A 17293-nucleotide genomic window follows, 5' to 3' on the forward strand; every position below is an offset into this window, starting at 1 on the left:
ATTCTGAACTCAAGTGATATTTTCATTAAAATAAACTTATCCCATTTCTTAATGACTTCCTTATCCAGTGAATGGAGGATGCTTGATCTCGCCTGAGTTTTCATTATTTAGAGGTCATTGCTACTTCCCTTGAAATTCTGCATGCCTTGGAGGGAGGGAGTTAGCCTGTTACATTCATTTCTTACCCCTTATTTTCTGCTTATTTACCTTCTTATTTGCTGTTTTATTAGCTTGAACATCAATCAGGGCTAGTCTGCCCTTGAAAGTTAGTGTGGATTAAGATAGGGTGTGAGTTTAAAGCAGAATAGCTGTTCCTTATCAGCTCCATGTCTGGACATTCTTTCATTCCAGAAAGAGTGCCTTGTTCCTTTTCATTTAACCCACTTTTTTGTTCTGATATACTAATGTCTCCACATGGATTTGCTCTAGAAGTATGTATAAAGTCCTCAGTTATTTCTAAAGCAAGATAAACTCTCTGAAGCAAAAATAGTTGGTGGAGGGGAGGGGGAGCAATGGGGGATTATATTAGGATTCTTCTTGGAGATTTTGTAACACAATTAAGAAACTCTAAATTCCACTCTAAATATTTACTGATTGCTACCCTTTGTGTTTCAAAGGCTTTAACAAGTATATATGTATTCGGTTGGCAAACAAATAAATAATGGTAAAGTTAAAATAGTTCTCTAAACAGTGGCAATGTGAAAATGGCAACGTTCTCCCTATGAATTCAGTTTTTTTTCTTACTGCCAGCTCTGGGATCTGAAAGCCAAGCTGGATCCTTTCTGCCCCAAGTGTCATCAGCAATAGAGATCCTGCAGTTGCATTACAGTTAATGGATCTGTTGCTTTGCAGATAGAGAAAGCAACCTAATTCTAAGATGTGTTGGCATTGCAAAGCCAACAAGAGTAAAAAATGTTTCGAACTTATGCTAATCAGTAAGGGGAGTAGATTTGCCTGATTCCACACACGAAGCAGATCTGTTGAATAAAAAACTAATTCCAGTTTTCTGTTTAGAGGTAGACCCAGCAGTGATGGATGTCTGAAGCTTTGCAAATACAAGGGAACTCAGTCTAGTAGGGCTATGGAAGTCTTAATTGAAAATATGATCTTGGGTCTCTCACCGATTCCTCTGTTCCAAGCTACAGTCTCAACACCAGTCCCAAGTAGGGAGGCAGCAATTCTCTCCTCCCTTGCAGTTCCTTTCGATAATCATTCAAACCAAGAATTGATCACTTAAAAACCAAAATCTACTTTAGTTCCACATTCTAAGTAAGTAATCCCCTGGATGTGTCTTCATCACATATTACTAGCAGACAGTTTTTGTCAAGGAATTACTCTAGCAAACAAGATTCCTGTCTTTGCCACCTTATTGTAGGTTTTCTGGTACTTGCCAGAATTTGTGCCAGGGCTGGCTGCTTGAATGAAGTCCTTGCCTGCAGATATTCTTGCTTGTCTAGCAGCTTTTTTGTGCAACTGGATGTAAGCCAAGGTACAGTAATTTCCAAACCAGCCGGCCCCCAGGGAAAGTGCAAAGTGATGCTAAGATCCTATTTAAGAGTTCCCTGCAACTGGAGTTTTTGGTTTTTTTTTTTCCCAAAATAAAACCAATTTCAGTATTTCCTTATCCATGTACACACCACACTTAAAAATCCCCTCATGTATTGCTGCATGTTGGGTATAACTCTTAGCAATGTGAGTCCTGCACCAAGATTCTGCAGGGAGGCAGGGCCCCCACATGGGGGGGGGGGGGGAAGGGTACACTTTACCGGGGCCAGGAAGCCCTGGGGGGCCTGGCCCAGGCTGCAACTCCCATTATTATGAGGAAAAATTTTTCATGGCTCATGAGATTGTACGTATGGGATGAGGGATTGTGGTATGTGTGTGAGAGGGGGCCCGTGTTACAAGTTGGTACTGGACCTGAAAAAAATTATGCTTGGGTCCTGCTGGGAGGTTTAACAAAGTAGTGTGGGTTGTTTCCAAATTACTATAGACTCTTGAGGAGCATCCCACCTCTTTGGGGTTCTCTTATGTGCTGTCTCCACACACTTCTTAAAACAAACTGTTTCTTTAACTTATGCATGACTTTCAGTGTTCTGTTAATTTTTCTCCCTTTTTGTCATTGCTGAACTGGTTGATTGAAGAGATTCAATCAATCGATTTCTTTGCCCAGTGCAAAGTCTGTCCTGCTGGCTAATGCGCAGACTTTTATATTATGCTCATCTCCATGATAGCTGAGCACCTAATGCCTGCTGTCCAGTAGTTAGCAGTTCCACCTTGCAAGAATGTATGGTGGCATTCTCTGAGCTACCTGCCCTCATCATACTGTATTCACTCTAGTGCTTTCCAGAATCAAAAACCTACAGATGGTAATGCAGCAAAAGGGAGCAGTGGGGCAGGTACTGAGGCACTAGAATTGGAAAAGACCCATTAAGTTCAATCTAGCCTATCTGTCAGGGACCAATGCAGGATTGTTCCCCTCAATATAGTCTCTAGAATTTTGAATGAATTCCACATCAGGTTAACAAATGCTGTTGGAGAAGTATAGGTGAAAGGGAAGAGGATTTATTTGGATTAGGAAGGAAGGGAGAAACTCCTGTTAAGAATCAAAACCTTTTGAAGTTTCCACACTATTAAATATCTTTTTGCTTTTTTTTTTTATTGGGGGGGGGGGTGGGGAAAGGGTATTGCTTTTTATAGACGGTGGGGAAACCATGGTACTCAATATCTGCAAACTCTACAAGAGCAGTAAGCGGGGCAGGGGGAATCATATATCTGGGCTGTGGAACTTGCCATTCTGATCCCCTGGTTCTTGTGTTGTCTGCCTTAGACTGTTTTAAATGCCCTCAAAATTCTAAAACTATAACCCAGTATAACTACTAGTGGCTTTGGGGCTAGGACAATTGAAAGCTTCCCTAGGGAAGGAAACATGTTTCTTGAGCCAATATTTACATGGGTGTAGTCCTTCCAACCATCCCACTACACAATCCCTATGCTGGCTGTAGGAGAGAGCTTGGTACTGTTTCAACAATGGGGAAGAAATCCTCAGTATTGACACACACACACTAAAATAGTGTCAGTGGCAGCACATCAGCCTTGTCTTGCTTTCACATGCTGTTCTTGTCAGCCTTCACTTTCTGGGCTTTCCTTGGCTGGGCTTCTGAAGAAGCTAATCCTACTTACTGTTCCCCTGCCTTTATCTGTGAGCAAAGAATCCTGCCTCCTTCACGGCCTTGTGTGAAAAGTGATCCATGTTGTCAAACAAAGTGATGAACATGTGAGAGCTCTCATCAGCTGATAGGCATATTCCTTATCTGACCACCTGAGCCATACCTGTTCCCATGTTTATACCACTCACTTAGTGCCTCTGAACTTTGTGGTCTGTAGCCAAGAAGGAGACCTTTCTTGTTTACTGCACAACGAGTGGTGTCCCTCACTATGTTGCTTCTCTGGGCTGCCCCTCTTAAAATCTTCCTCTGAACAAGGATTCTTGCTTACTTAACAGCTAGAACCATCTCCCCCCCCCAATCTATGGCAATGAGTAAACATGGGCTGCCTTGTTAAATCTGGGGACAAAATATTGAAGGTAAGACCTAATTTGTAGAATGAAAAGCAAACAAGAAGAAATCTTCCACAGCTCCTACAAAAACCTGAATTTCACACAATTTAAAAAAAAAAAAATTAAGCAGTCTGATGTGAAATCGGTTGCATCATATAAACCTTGTTATAATTTTTAAATATAGGCCAAATTTGGAACTGGTAGGAAATGTCTCATTGACTCAACACTTTTCACAATGTAGTGATTTAGACCCTTTAAGACAAACTAGTGCATGATTGTGTTTTGTTTTTGCAGAGACCCATAATAAAACAATGTGAATAGGCTGCCACCTAGCAAGCACTGTACTAGAGTTGTGCTAACACCGGTGATACTGTGTAAACCAGAAAACAAAACTGGTAATGTTGGCTCATTTAGGAACAAAAACTGAGGCAACAAATGTAAAAAGGATAAAAGAAATACTTTTTTACACATTGCATTATTAATTTATGGAGCTCGAAGGCCCAGCATATCAGTGAAGCCAAGAGCTCACTGGAATTGGGAACAAGTTTAAACTGTTATGTAGACAATGAGAAGGTTCACAGTTACATTAAATGAGGCTGAAAAAAGAGAAATTCTTGTTCTTTAGGCCATAAACCAACTGTTAACTACCTGGAATTAGCAAGAGATTTCCCTTTCCTTTCCCTAATTACCCATTAAAGGTAGTCTTGCATTTTTCTCTGAAGAGTCTGGCACTGGCCAGTGTGAGACCCCTGATACAAGACTTAGTTGGATCTCTGGTCTGATCCAAAATGGATATCCCTATGTTTCTACTAAATCAATGTGTCAAATGAGTGAGAGAATAATTATTAGAGAGAAAAGAAATATGATGTTTTGGACTCCCTTCCTTTGCTTGCAGAATCTAAAAGGTGAGCTAGGATGGAGGGTGTGTGTTTTTGAGGAAGTGCTATTGATGCTTGAGTAGGGTAGCACTCCTCCTTCTGCCTCAGCAAATAGCCCAGTGTGCTCCAGCACTATGCTACTGAACATGTTGTCGTCTAACTTAAAACCAAGATGTTGATTGAAGTCTCCAGCAAAGATTCTGTCATGCTTTTTGCAAGAGTAGAGAAATTAACTCTGTGGTTCTGGCCAAATTCTAGCGTAATTTTCTCCATAAATTACCCTTGCTATTTTAAGTAGATATAGTATTCTTTGCTTTCTGGCCTAAAATTGTTGGGTGTCACTGCTGGATATTGTTAAACAGCTGTTGCATTCCAACCTTCTTATGTTGAGGTAAATTACTCTGTTTAGAAACAGACTTACTTTGCTTTAAATGTATAATTCCATAGAGTTGCATAATCCTTTACAAGCAATTAGCCTGTGGGATGAAAGTAACTGTAAGGAGTACATGGTGTGATGTAAGTTTTAATTAACATGAGTTTTGGATGGGTGCATTGCTGACAGGTGACCGTCATGAGTGAGGGTATGTCTTCACTGTCAGCGGCAAATTCACCATCGTCAGATCGATTTATCCAGATCAATTGAGTGGAAGTGAAGACCTGCTCAATCGATCCAGAAGTCTATTTAATAAAACCACCTCCCCAAAAAGCATAGTGCTGCGTTGATGGATACATATTTCCCATCGGCGCAGCATAGTGGAGGTGGCACACAGAAGGGAATTTAGGAAGTCGACATAAGTTATGCAAGCTGCTCTGCGTCGTTTGCGTAACTCCCATCAACTTCCGCCAAATTTGCCTGTCAGTGTAGACCAGACTTGAGTTATGCAGGTGCTCATCCCATGCAAATCAATTAAATTTGTCATTGTTTCCTGAATATTGCTCATCCAATAAAGATTAATGTCATTTGGTAAAGGATAAGACGTACCATGTGTAGAGGAACATGGAAAATTTAAGGCAGATTATTCTTAAAATTATTAGGTGTCTGAAATCTGGTGGTCGTGGGAGTATTAGAAGTAGTTGCCATAGAGAAGAGTTCATGTGCAGAGTGCAAGTGAAACAGTCAAAGTTAATGCAGTTTGTTACATGACTTTGCAATGTGGATCTCACCACAACATGTAGTATAAGTAACACTACCAATATTAATCCTCATTGTTACATAAGTGGCTCTTTTAGCACTATCAGTTGAACTGATGATTATCAAACATAGTGCTTGATCCTGCAATACCCTTACATGTAAGTAGTCTTCACTCATACAAGTAGTCCAGTTGACTTCAAGCAGGTAGGGATCACAGGATCTGACCAACAGACAGGCATGTTCCCTATCCTGTAATCTTACCTGAGTAACACCAGGCAAAAAAGCCCAGAACAATGGCTCAGTAGAGGGAGATTGGGGCTAAGAGAAGTGAGGTTTGAAGGAATGTTGTGTGGGGCTGGTCAATGGTGATGTTAGGCGAAGGGCTTCTCTAAACATACATGGTGCCACTTTAACTATACCAGCAGTACAACCCCTAGTGGGGATAAAAAGGTGCTTATCCCATATAAGTTATTCATGTACAGGAAGGGAAATAAGCTATCCCAATATAATGGTTTTTTACTCCACTTTTATTCTAAGTCACACCCCTGGCTGAAATAGCTATACCCATACAAAATCAGAGCGTAGACCAGGCCTGACTCTTCTAACAATGAAGAGGTTTTCTTAAAGTGAGGGCAAGTAATTCTGGTTAGACTTAATGGCTCTGTGTTACCTTAATTTGTAATAGTGACCGGGAGAATCAGCCCCTGATCAAAAGTTGACATCAAACTTCTTTCAGGAAGTTCACTGCTTGCAACTGATGGCAGGATCTGTCTCAAGAGTGAGCTAAATAGTTTATTATGTGATTATCAACTGACTTTGCCATGTGGAGAGAAAACTAATAGTATTTTTAAATAATTTAAATATTATTGAGCAAATGCAGAGCCAGGTGCATAGGAGAACTCAGAGGACAAGCCATCAGCATTTTGTGTGTGTCTATCTGTCTGTCTCTCTCTTTCCCCCTTTCTCCAAAGGAAATCGAGTAATTTTTGAGGCACTAATTGAAATTCAGGCCGCCATGCTGCTTACCCTGCTGCTCTATATGTAGCACTGGAGCACCCTGAGAGAGGCATTGCTAATCTCATTTTCTAGTCTCTCATCTGCTGACGGTGCTGGAGAGTTAAATTTAGATGTCTTCTTCCACGTTTGGGCTCCATTCCCAGAAAGCACTGAGAGAACACTGTGGCTTCTATATCCACGTCATAAAGAACGAGCTGCTGTTGTAGTCAGTGACGAGCGAGGAGAAAGGGGTGGGGAGTGCGATGGTTTTAATATAAGTAGGTCCCCTCTTGCCCTTCATCTCCCCCCCACCTTAATTATTGAAGAGGATATTTTTATATCCTCTGTCTGTAAAGCAGCCCAATGGATTCTCCAAGGGTGGTATGTTTTAGTTTGTGTCCCTTTCAAACCACATAGCATACAAATTTAAACCGGCAGATCTTCCTCTTCAATTTTTCTTTTCATGTTTTATTTATTGTTGGCTTATATTTCATAAGGGCAATTTGCGGTGCTGTGGTCATCTGGGATTGGTCCATTATGCAGTAGTGAGGTATTGCCATCTCTTAACATGAACAAGAAATCTGGTTATATCAGAGAGCATCTGTCTGTTTAAATAAATTAATTAAAAAGCCTTGATCATAAAAACTGCTGTACTGAGATTTATGGTTAGTCTTAAAAATAAATCTATAGCTAAGCCAATTGAAATGCATTTTAGCCTATATCCTAGGTTAAAAAACAAATTATTTTTCTACAATTGAAGACCGATTTACAGTATAATAGTTCTCTTAATTGAAAACCTGTTAGTGGAATAAATGTAATAAAAAGAATGAACTGTATATACCTCATTGTAAAATAGAATGAGGTCGCTTGTTTTGTTTGCATAAGGCACAACATGTGGTGGTGCAGTCTACACTGGTGTGTGTGGGTGGGATATTCAGATTCACTCTATGTTGGCCTAACTTTGCTCCCCTGGAACTATTAACTTCCATGGAGCAGACTTAGGCCAGCGCTGAGTGCTTCTGCAGATCCCAGCCCACATGAATAAGGACCACTGTCAGGTAACCTAAAGATGGAATTTACTACTAACATCTTAAATTATAACTGACAATTTAAAAAAAAAAAACACTTTAATTTTTCATCACTCAGAAGGCTTGTTTAGCTTTTGCATTTCACTCAGTTTCTAGTTAGCTCCACTTTGATGCATAGGTCCTACTGCAAACACTATTGATTCAAAGCTTCCAGCTTTGCATGGGAGTGTTCACGTTTAAAAAAAGAAAACACCCTGTAAATATGAACAACTTTTCTATGATATAATGAAAAGGATTAAGATTAAACTCTAAATTTTGAGTTCTGCATTGGTTATCCCTTAAATATTATTAGACAGTTCTGCAACTTAAGCAGCTACTAGCTCTTCGTAATAAAGTGCGCATCGATCAAGTTAAGTCATAAGCATCCAAAGCAGTGACCAGGCAGCTGAGAAATGGAGAGCAAGAAAGGAGAGTTATTGGGTTAAATGTTTGCTACTGAGCTGACTTGGCAGTATTCCACTGGAGAAGGAAACCTTATGTCCTTCACTACCTGACAGTGCTGGATGCCAAGCGTAGTACTTGAGAGCACTGCTTCTGATTTTTCCTGGCTACTTGATACTTTGGAACTTTAAGGATGTTTGCATTATTTGTAAGCATTATGGAACCAAATCTTGCCTTTATTGAAGTCAATGGCAAAATTTCCATGGACTTGAATGGGAGCAGAACCATGCTCTGTGGTGGCAAAAAAGCCAGTTGAGAGCTTGGAGAAGGGGTAGAGAATTGTTAATGTATTATGATGATGCCAGTCCTACTACAGCTCTTTTTGTTCCGTATTTTACCGTAGCCCTGTAATCCCAGTGAGTGAGTCAGTACAACAGTGGAGTCTGTTATCATTTCATCTTCCTCATTTACTTATTTTAACTTTTTTAATTGACCCACCAAGACACACACAGCAGTATTGAGAAGCCACATGATCATGGTTGTATCCTGCATCTTTCCTTATTCCCTACCTTCCCTGCTGTTAGTTACCATTGCTCATTTTATCTCCTCTCAAGAGTAGACTGCGAGCTCTGTAAGGCAGGGGCCCTATCTTGCACATCTGTGGGTGCTGTAAAATAGCAAACTGTAACCTCTTACTATCAGTCTTGGAGCAGGATTCTCTGTAGCGGTTTCAGAGAAACTAGCTGATGCCACCAGAAACCATCCCTGGTGATGCTGTAGACCCAACTTGCTCGGTAAGTGTCTCACTTTGTACTCTGTGCTAACAGAACTCAGGATGGTGAGTTTTTTCATAATGTTTTTCTCTATAAAGAAACACTAGGCAACGCAGTGAGAAATTGAGTAGTATGGATGCTGCTAGATGTTCAGAGCCAAATCTCAGCTACTGTTAAACGAACATGGCTGCACTGAAGTCAGTGGAGCTATGCTGTTTTATGCCATCTGAGGCTCTGGTCCTTATTCTGTAGTTACTGCAAAGACTATTTCTCTTTAACTAAGATTGCACACTGTTTGGTTAATTTAATTAATAACTAATGCTATCTTATATTTCTAGAAAGGATCTCAACATGTTTGTAACCAAAATGACATACAAAAGTAAATTCACCCATAACTGAAAAGTAGGTTGAAAAGTAGCAGCTGTTTAATAGTGCACAAAATTTTAAGAAACTGAATACCATATCCACCTGAAACTGCAGGAGGTATTTAGGCATACAGAATGTAATCATTCTAATCATAACCACTGGATTTAACATTACAGTTCTTATAAGAGAAGCTGTGGGAATCTTAATGACTGTAATAGGTCAAGAACTTAGTTCTATATCTCATCTTAAAGGTGTCCCCTCTAGGAGCGCAACTGTTCATAACATTATGCTGTAATGTTGGTTCAGTACTGATGTAGAAGGAAGAGTGCCACCTGCTGAATCACCAACACCACTTACTACACCACCCCTGGAGCTCTCCTTTCCAAGTGCTTGCTGGGTCCTAAACCTCGATAATTTGAGACCTGCCAGAATCACCACCCAAGATGGTATGGTTGGTGGTAGGCTCACAGGTACTAAATTACATTGTAAGCTCTTTGAGGCATGAACCATATCTTCCATCCTTCTGAGCCTGTAAACATGATCAACAATGATATGCCTGGTTAAAATTTCAGTTGTATGGTGGCTATATCTAAAATCTAGAGGGTTTTTTAAAATTTTAATTTGTAGGCATTCTAGTAGAATGTGTCTCCTTAAACCTTCCAGAGATCCATGAATTTTCATGTGAGGATGAGTAATGTGCACGTTCTGACTCTCACTTGGCAATACTTTATGTACATCTGTAGTTCTATGTAAGCAGTTGTTAGTTGGGTTAAAAGGGATGCAGTTTGAGTGCAGTGTTCCTGAAATACTTAGAGGTGGGCCTATCTGTCGACTGTATAGTATTTCCATCTCTGGCAAGCATAGGGGTATGCTGCTCTTACAGTGAAAGAAACACTTTAGTTATGGAGTTAGAACTATACCAAATTCACTGCAAGGTGTACTATCTTGTGGAAGTAAATCCAAGCACACAAGTATGGGCTTAATTTTCTTTTATTAGCACTTGCATCAGTCTGTTCTGCACCCTGACACTCACTGACCAGATTGACTTTCTACTATGCTGGGATGGTCTGGTTACACTGCAGTGGTTTTATTTAACAAAGAAACCATTGTTCTCAGACACCTTAACTAGGTAAAACAAAATAAGATTTTAAAATACAAGTTAAGTAAACCACTGACTGCAGCCCTTGAAACTCATTTGCCTCCCTTAATCTAGCAATTGATAACCCAATATTGCCAATCCCAAAGCATTTGAAAATTGAGTTAGCCGCCGGCGCCGCCCGCCCCCCAAAATCAAGATTTTAAAATTAATGCTGCTTTGGTTCTCATTGTTTGACTTATGGTGGTGGAACCTTTATGGTTCATGTTTGCAAGCATTTCTTTGCAACCTTAAGTGCTAAAACTTTTTTTTAAATTGTTTTTTAATGAAAACTGAGATTCTTATGTAATCACATGAAGCCAGGAGCTGGGATTTAAGAAGAACACCACATATCATGAGACTCATGATAAAATATTGAAGCTTGGCAACACTGTAATCCCTGAACCGACAAGCCAAGAATAAAAATACAACGTAGACTCCATTCCCACTATTAACTACACACTTTAAAAATGAAAAATACATATGTTTTCACTTTGATTCACCTGCACTGTTAGCATCCCCCAGCCTTGGGCTAGTATTTGGGAATCAGACCGTGAAGATGAGCAATGGGCCACTGCTGTCCATGACAAGTGTAATGCAAGAAGTAAACAAACAGCATTAATGGTGACTAATTTAGATTTTAAAAGACATCTGTGTTTAAATCACTTCATTGTTATTAGTGTCAAAAGTTTGACTTCACAGTCGAGTCCCTTCTGAAGACTCACTGCTTCCATGAGACCCACCAGGCATAAGCCAATAATAATAATTAATTAAATCCTTCTCTGCAATTTCCAAGGCATCTAGTCTTTCCTGCATACAAGCTCTTTGGGGGCAGGAACTGTCTTTGTGTTTGATTCTATACTGTTCACAAAAAAGTTTTTGATTTAGCAGATGAGTGGGATTTTTTCCCCTGAATATGATTTTTATCTTCAAGAGAAGTCTGGTTACTTGAGTTGCAGTTTATAATACACCTACAACTCCCCTTGTTCTTCCCAGGATGGGATGATCAATGCTTGCCCTCTCAGCATCTTCTCTCCTTCTCTGCCTCACTACCCCATTTCTGTCACCACACATGCACAAATGTGCACTCCAATCACTACTAGAGGCTGAAACCATCCTTACCGATTTTCCTCTTTGTTACTGTTCTACTCTTTTCCTTCCTCTCTTTCCTTTTCAGTTCTGTTTATCTCCTTCTGCTAGGTAGAATGGATGATCTAACGGGTCTTCTCCCTATTTGCTGTTTAAAATTTTATTACATTAATATCCACAGGCCCCAATCAGGACGAGGACTGCATTTTAGGAGGTACTCTACAAACACAAAGCACAGTTGTTGCCCCAAAGTAACTGCAATGTAAAATGATATAGGAAGGCAGTGTTTTCATTGTTTGATAGGTGTTACTTACGTTATATATTTATAACTATCTCCATTTGCCCCTTAAACTGGCTGATTTCCTTTAGGCATAGCAGGAAATGTTGAGGAGGGACTAGATGGAGGAGAGGGCCTTATAGATCAGTTCAAAAAGGACATCCTAATATGTCATTCCTTCCCTTTCTTCTTGGTACTCCTGTATCCATTCTGTGCTGCTGCCTTACAAATAGCTTGGCTCATTGAATGTTGGCCCTGACTTCTGGATATCCCAATCAATCTGGTACTCAGATACTATAGTAATGGGGGCATGTAAGTTCCTAGTTAGATACCTTCCCTCTTTAATGCATTTCCATACTTCAATATATTTGCATATTTCAGTGCTATTAATTCATATGAAATATGCTTATTCTGTTTAGATTGCATTTGAAACCATGCCAGTGCCAACCACGATTATGAAGAGTTGTTTCTGGCACAGTTTCTCTGGTGAGTTGAGACTCTTGTCTTAAAAAAAAACATGCTTTAAACATGGATTTTATAACATGATACGGGAGAGGGGCAGGAGTGAGGAGGGAAACGCTCTCCACACAAATCAGAGAAATGGTGTAAGCAACAACCATAATTACTGCTAGCCCAGTGTTCATCACTGGATGCAGAGCGCCTATCAATGAATTATGGGGAAGATGGAAGTGAAATAAACACAGGCATGTTTTGATGATTGACAGAACACCAGTTCAATTGATAGGCACTCCTACTCAAAAGTGACTCTCAACATATGGCATTGAGGGTTCCTCGACTTAATGTGTCTCTGATTTTCCCATTGAAGGGGCTCACTTTGTAGGTAAATAGTTTCCCTCCACCCTCCAACTTCGAGCTCTGCAAATTTAGCCTGACTTTGAGAGTCAATCTGGGCTTTTTTTCCTTCTCTTACACCAAAACCTATAATAAAGGCCCTGCTGACCAAATTACAGCCTAGTGTCACCTATGCAACCTCTTTATCATCATAACACAGCTGTAACTGACTGGAACTTGGTCAACAATTGTCAGTATTGCACAAGGTGGAATAGAATCCAGTGTGCTCTGTCTTAGCTTTATCAGCAGCAGCTGTACACACACAACAGATCTGCTGAGTAAGAAAGTGACATTTTTAGTTTTTTTTAAACTTCATTGCACATCTCTGGGTCACTAGCTTTCATATAACACCAGCAATGTCAAGATCTGTGAAGAAACAGCGAAACCCATCACCTGGGCTTTGGGGCAGGAATTGTCTTTTTAATCTGTTTGTACAGTGCCTAACGCAGTGGGGTTCTGATCTGTGGTTGGGTCTCCTAGATTTTACAGTAATACAAATAATTAATAATAGAAGGCTACAGCCAATGAATGATCACATGCTTCTGAGCTATGTTGCCACCTTTCTGTCTATCTTTGCTTCTAGCCCATGTTCTCCAGTTACTCTTCTGGCACCCATCATTGGGGGCAGAGGCTTTAAAGTTCTGACTTGAAACTTTTCACTGGCATCCATAATTTGATCCAGTCTGCAAAGATCTTTTGGTTTCAACCAACTTCTGTCTTCTCCAGTGATACCAGGCAACTGGAAGAAGTAATTAAAAAAATTAGGCCACTTGGCTTTTTATATATAGCAGCACTTCTGATCCCAAAAAACCAGCACTTTCATGGAGCCTGTTTTTAGCTGTTAGTGTTTGTAAATTAATATTAACTATGCTAGTCTTAGGGTTTTTTTCTCTTGCTCTTCCCAGTTTTTTCCTCTTTTTATTTTAACTGCAGTTTTAAAAAAATAAAATAAAATAACTGTCTGTACCTCAGTCTCTTCTGCTTTCTTCTTCATCAGAATGCTACGTTGGCTAAGGTTTCCTCTGCTGAAGGGCATCATATTCTTAGAATGCACCTGACTTGCATCAAAGTCAGTTTGGTTTTGATGATCAGCCAGAAGACCTAATTTCAGCTTTGGGGTCCTGTGCATACAATTTCTTACAAATTACACATGCAGCTCTCTTTGTATTGCAGATTTAAAAAAATGAAACCAATTAAATTTTCATTGAAGGGGGACTAGAAAGGGGAGAAGGTGGAGATACAATGACTGGTGGAAGATGTCAAGAGTGAAAACCAGAAAGAATTTAATTGTAAGGCAGATGTTAAAACAGTTTATAAAGTTTGCTTTCCATTTTGTTTCTTCATTCACTCATTTCATAATATTTAATTTAGCCAGCATCTCAGTATATGGCTGAAAAGCTAGAGAGCAGTAAATATTTACTGTCAGTCACTAGGAGGCTTACAGATATAAATTTTTTTTTTTGTGCATCCCCAGTAAAAATGTGTGTGCTGATTTTTCAGAGGTTCTGAACACCCGCAATTCCTACTGTTTCAGTGGGAGCTGTGGATATTCAGTACCTCTGAAAATCAAACTGTTTGATTTCTTTTATTTCCCCACAAAGTCAAAGTTCCAGTATCAAAGAATAAGCCTGTCTTTGGAGAGGGCATGAATCTGTTCTATGATTTTTCAGTCTGGCAGTCACAACCACCTTCCTTTTCTCTGTCCCTTTCTTTGTGGGAAGGAGATCCTAAAATTATGGAAAAAGTTGAAAACCACTGATCTATTCAGGATCTTATACCACACCCATCACTGTGGATTCGGAGCACTTTCCGTAGTGCATTAAGCAATATGACTAGCATCTTTGGAGACAGTTGGGGAACTGAGCTTTGGGACTCCTGCGTTTTATTTCCAACCTTGTCACCGATTCACTACTTCGCCTCTCAATATCTTCATGGTACAATAATTCTTACCTCACTCACAGGAGACAAGAAGGAAGATTCAGAATATCTGGGTTCAGTTCCGTGGATTCCAATGCAGATTTCCTTCATCATTTTGTCTTTCTGTGCCGCAGTTCCCCAGCTGTAAAATGGTGATAATAGCACTTCCCTTCTTCAAAGGGGTTTTGTGAGGGGTGGGCATTTGATTCCTTATATTAGTATATTTTAATCTACCAGGTGCTCAGATACTGCTATAACAAGGATTATATAAGAACATGAGGTAGGAAGGTTGAGATTTACTGTTAATTAACATTGGTAAATCATTTGAGACCTGCAGTTGAAATGTGCTTTACAGATTGAAAATGTTGTTATAAGTTTGTATTTAGATTCTTAGCCTGAAATAAGGAGTAGCCGTTTATTTTACAGACTCTGTTAAGCTTTAATCCCATAGCTTGTTACCCTGGGATGCCAAGAGGGTTGGTAAACATCCTTGTTTACTTAAGGATGCCAAAGGGGCAGTGTTGTCATAGTGCAGGATAAATGGATACATTGCTCTTTGTGCTCCTTACTGTCTTTCTCCTTCAGGATTTGATTTTTTTGATAAAATTTCTCCCATACATTTTGTGTAGTCCTTTTATGTCTTCAGTGGATTCTGAATGCCGGCACCAGGGAGTTCTAAATTTTGAGTTAAATTCTCACTTTAGTGAATTTATTATTTTGGCTTAGGTTACTAGTAATAACATGACTAAATCGTGCTTCAGAATATACATCAAGGTTAGCAGCGAGAATCAGTGTTTATTTCCCAGGTACTGTTTGCTCTAGTAGTCCTCCAGCAGAAGAAACTGGGCTACTAATGAAAGAGAAAATTAGAGTAGATTAAGCATTTGAGATCCTTGTATGGTGTAACTTTTAGTGGCCTGATCTAGCAAAGTGCTCAGCACTCTGCACTCCCACTGAAGTTTCATTGGGTTGAGGGTCCTCATCGCCTTGCAGGATAGGTTTATTTGTCTCTGTAGGGGAAGAAGGAAAAAGGTGGAATGTCATCTCTGGATCATTGCTTCTGCACCTTTAATAATTCAGGTTTGTATTAGATGATGTGTCCAAAGGGAGCTGGTTTTATACTGTGTGTGTGCATATCTTTCTCTGTTTTTCTGCAGGCCACTGTCATGAGAGAAACCCTGATGGCTGCCATGACAAGCAGAAGTACTTTGATGAGCCCAAAGAGTCTGGAATAACAGCTGAGGAAGAAAACTCTGAGGGAAGTATAGTAGAAGATCCAGAAGCCTTTGTTCAGAGTTCAACAAGAGACCCTTCCTCCCTGAGACTGGAAAGTAAGTCAGCCTTGGAATTTCGGTGCATGGTTGGTGATGAGCCAGTTTCTGAAAAGGAAGCCAGGCTTGAAGTGTAGAAGAGCTGTTTTCCTTCCTATAGATGTGCTTCCCAGTTTTGCTTGCCACAAGGATGAAACACCTATGATAAGACAGAAGAAAGGCTATTTCTTAATTAATTTGATTTCTTAGTTGATCTTTCTAGTCCTTCCCAAATATCAGACAAATTAAAAGTGCTGCAGCACAAAGCTATGACTGAATTTCTTTTACCTTTTGAATGCTCTGTCTCTTGTAGTTTGTGGGGGCAAAAATACAGATTGTGTACAATGCTGTCACTTACTGGACCGTGACTTAACCATGACTAGTTTCTGGAACTGCTGCTTCTTCCAAAGTGAAATAATAATGAAACCTTTAAGAAGTTTTAAAGTTTTTAAAATATCGTGTAACGCATCTTGGACACATTTGCCTCTTTAATGCCGGTTTCACTAGAGGTGTACTGTATAAGGGCTTAAAGCAATCCCCTGCATGACCCAAGACTTAGAGAACTGTGTGCATTAATGTTTAATACTCTTCAGATTTTGAGGTCCTCAGACAGCAAACCTGGTGAGTTTTCCTCCTTTTTGCTTTCCCTCATGAAACACGATAGCAATAAGGTAAACTGCTGAAATGGATCTTCATAATGTTTCACTTTGTGGCACTTGAAAATGCCTTATTTCATCTTCTTATTCCTGTTAATAGTTTTTCAGGGTTAGAAAGGAAAAGAAACAAGTAACCTTTAAAACTGATCATATTCTGTTCCTACTCTCCTTCCACAAATCTAATGGCAAAAACCATTAGGTTACAAGTAAAAGCCAGAGAATAGCGTATTGCCCAGACTGAAGGATACTGTTTTCTAGAATACACTATCTTGATGTTTATACCCATCTCATTCTCACCTTGATAATACCAGATAAAAGTGGAGAGAGGAAGACAGGGTTGGTAAGATCAGGACATGGAGAGGTTTACTCCATGTCAGTGCTCAAGCTCAATAACCTACAGAGAAGCAGCTATCTATCCCACTGAAAGAAAGAGAATTGTAGTGGACAGGGAGCAGAAGAATGAGAATTGATGCTAGAGTTGCCCCTTTTGAATCAGCAATTGATGAAGCATCATTATGGGCAGACCTATATTTTTATAAAGACTTTCCAATAACGTCTCTCCATTTGTGACACACAATGATTGAGCAGTGATCTTCCTATTCAATATTTCTGATTTAAAAAAAATTAAATGAGAGCTTGGTACTGAGAACACAACTGTCATGGTCATAGCAAGGTCCAAATTTCACCTAAGGCTTGTTTGCTTGTGTCACTCTGCAAAGTCCTTTGTGTGAATGCATGTGTTTATGGGGAGGAAGAGGATTTGTTCAAATGAAATATTTCCATTCTGTTTATTAAAACAAAATATTGTCATCAGTCCAGCTCTCATGAGCAGCCCTATAATAACAAATCAATCCATGCAACTCAACAGTTTTGAAGAACTTTAAAAT

The 17293-nt window shown here is 39.7% G+C and overlaps 1 protein-coding gene across 1 annotated transcript in view; it reads left to right on the forward strand.

Annotated features, from left to right (window-relative positions):
* The window catches only part of TTC17 (tetratricopeptide repeat domain 17), an 82469-nt gene that overhangs the window by 45440 nt on the left and 19736 nt on the right, over nucleotides 1-17293 (forward strand). The window contains exon 17 of the mRNA XM_067557583.1: nucleotides 15598-15771. Coding sequence (XP_067413684.1) covers nucleotides 15598-15771 — 174 coding nt within the window. The remainder of the gene's footprint in view (nucleotides 1-15597; nucleotides 15772-17293) is intronic.

The sequence above is a fragment of the Emydura macquarii genome, unplaced genomic scaffold, assembly GCF_026122565.2.
Source record: "Emydura macquarii macquarii isolate MOO-44397 ecotype Brisbane River unplaced genomic scaffold, CSIRO-AGI_Emac_v2 contig_1876, whole genome shotgun sequence".
Taxonomy (NCBI): Eukaryota; Metazoa; Chordata; order Testudines; family Chelidae; genus Emydura; species Emydura macquarii.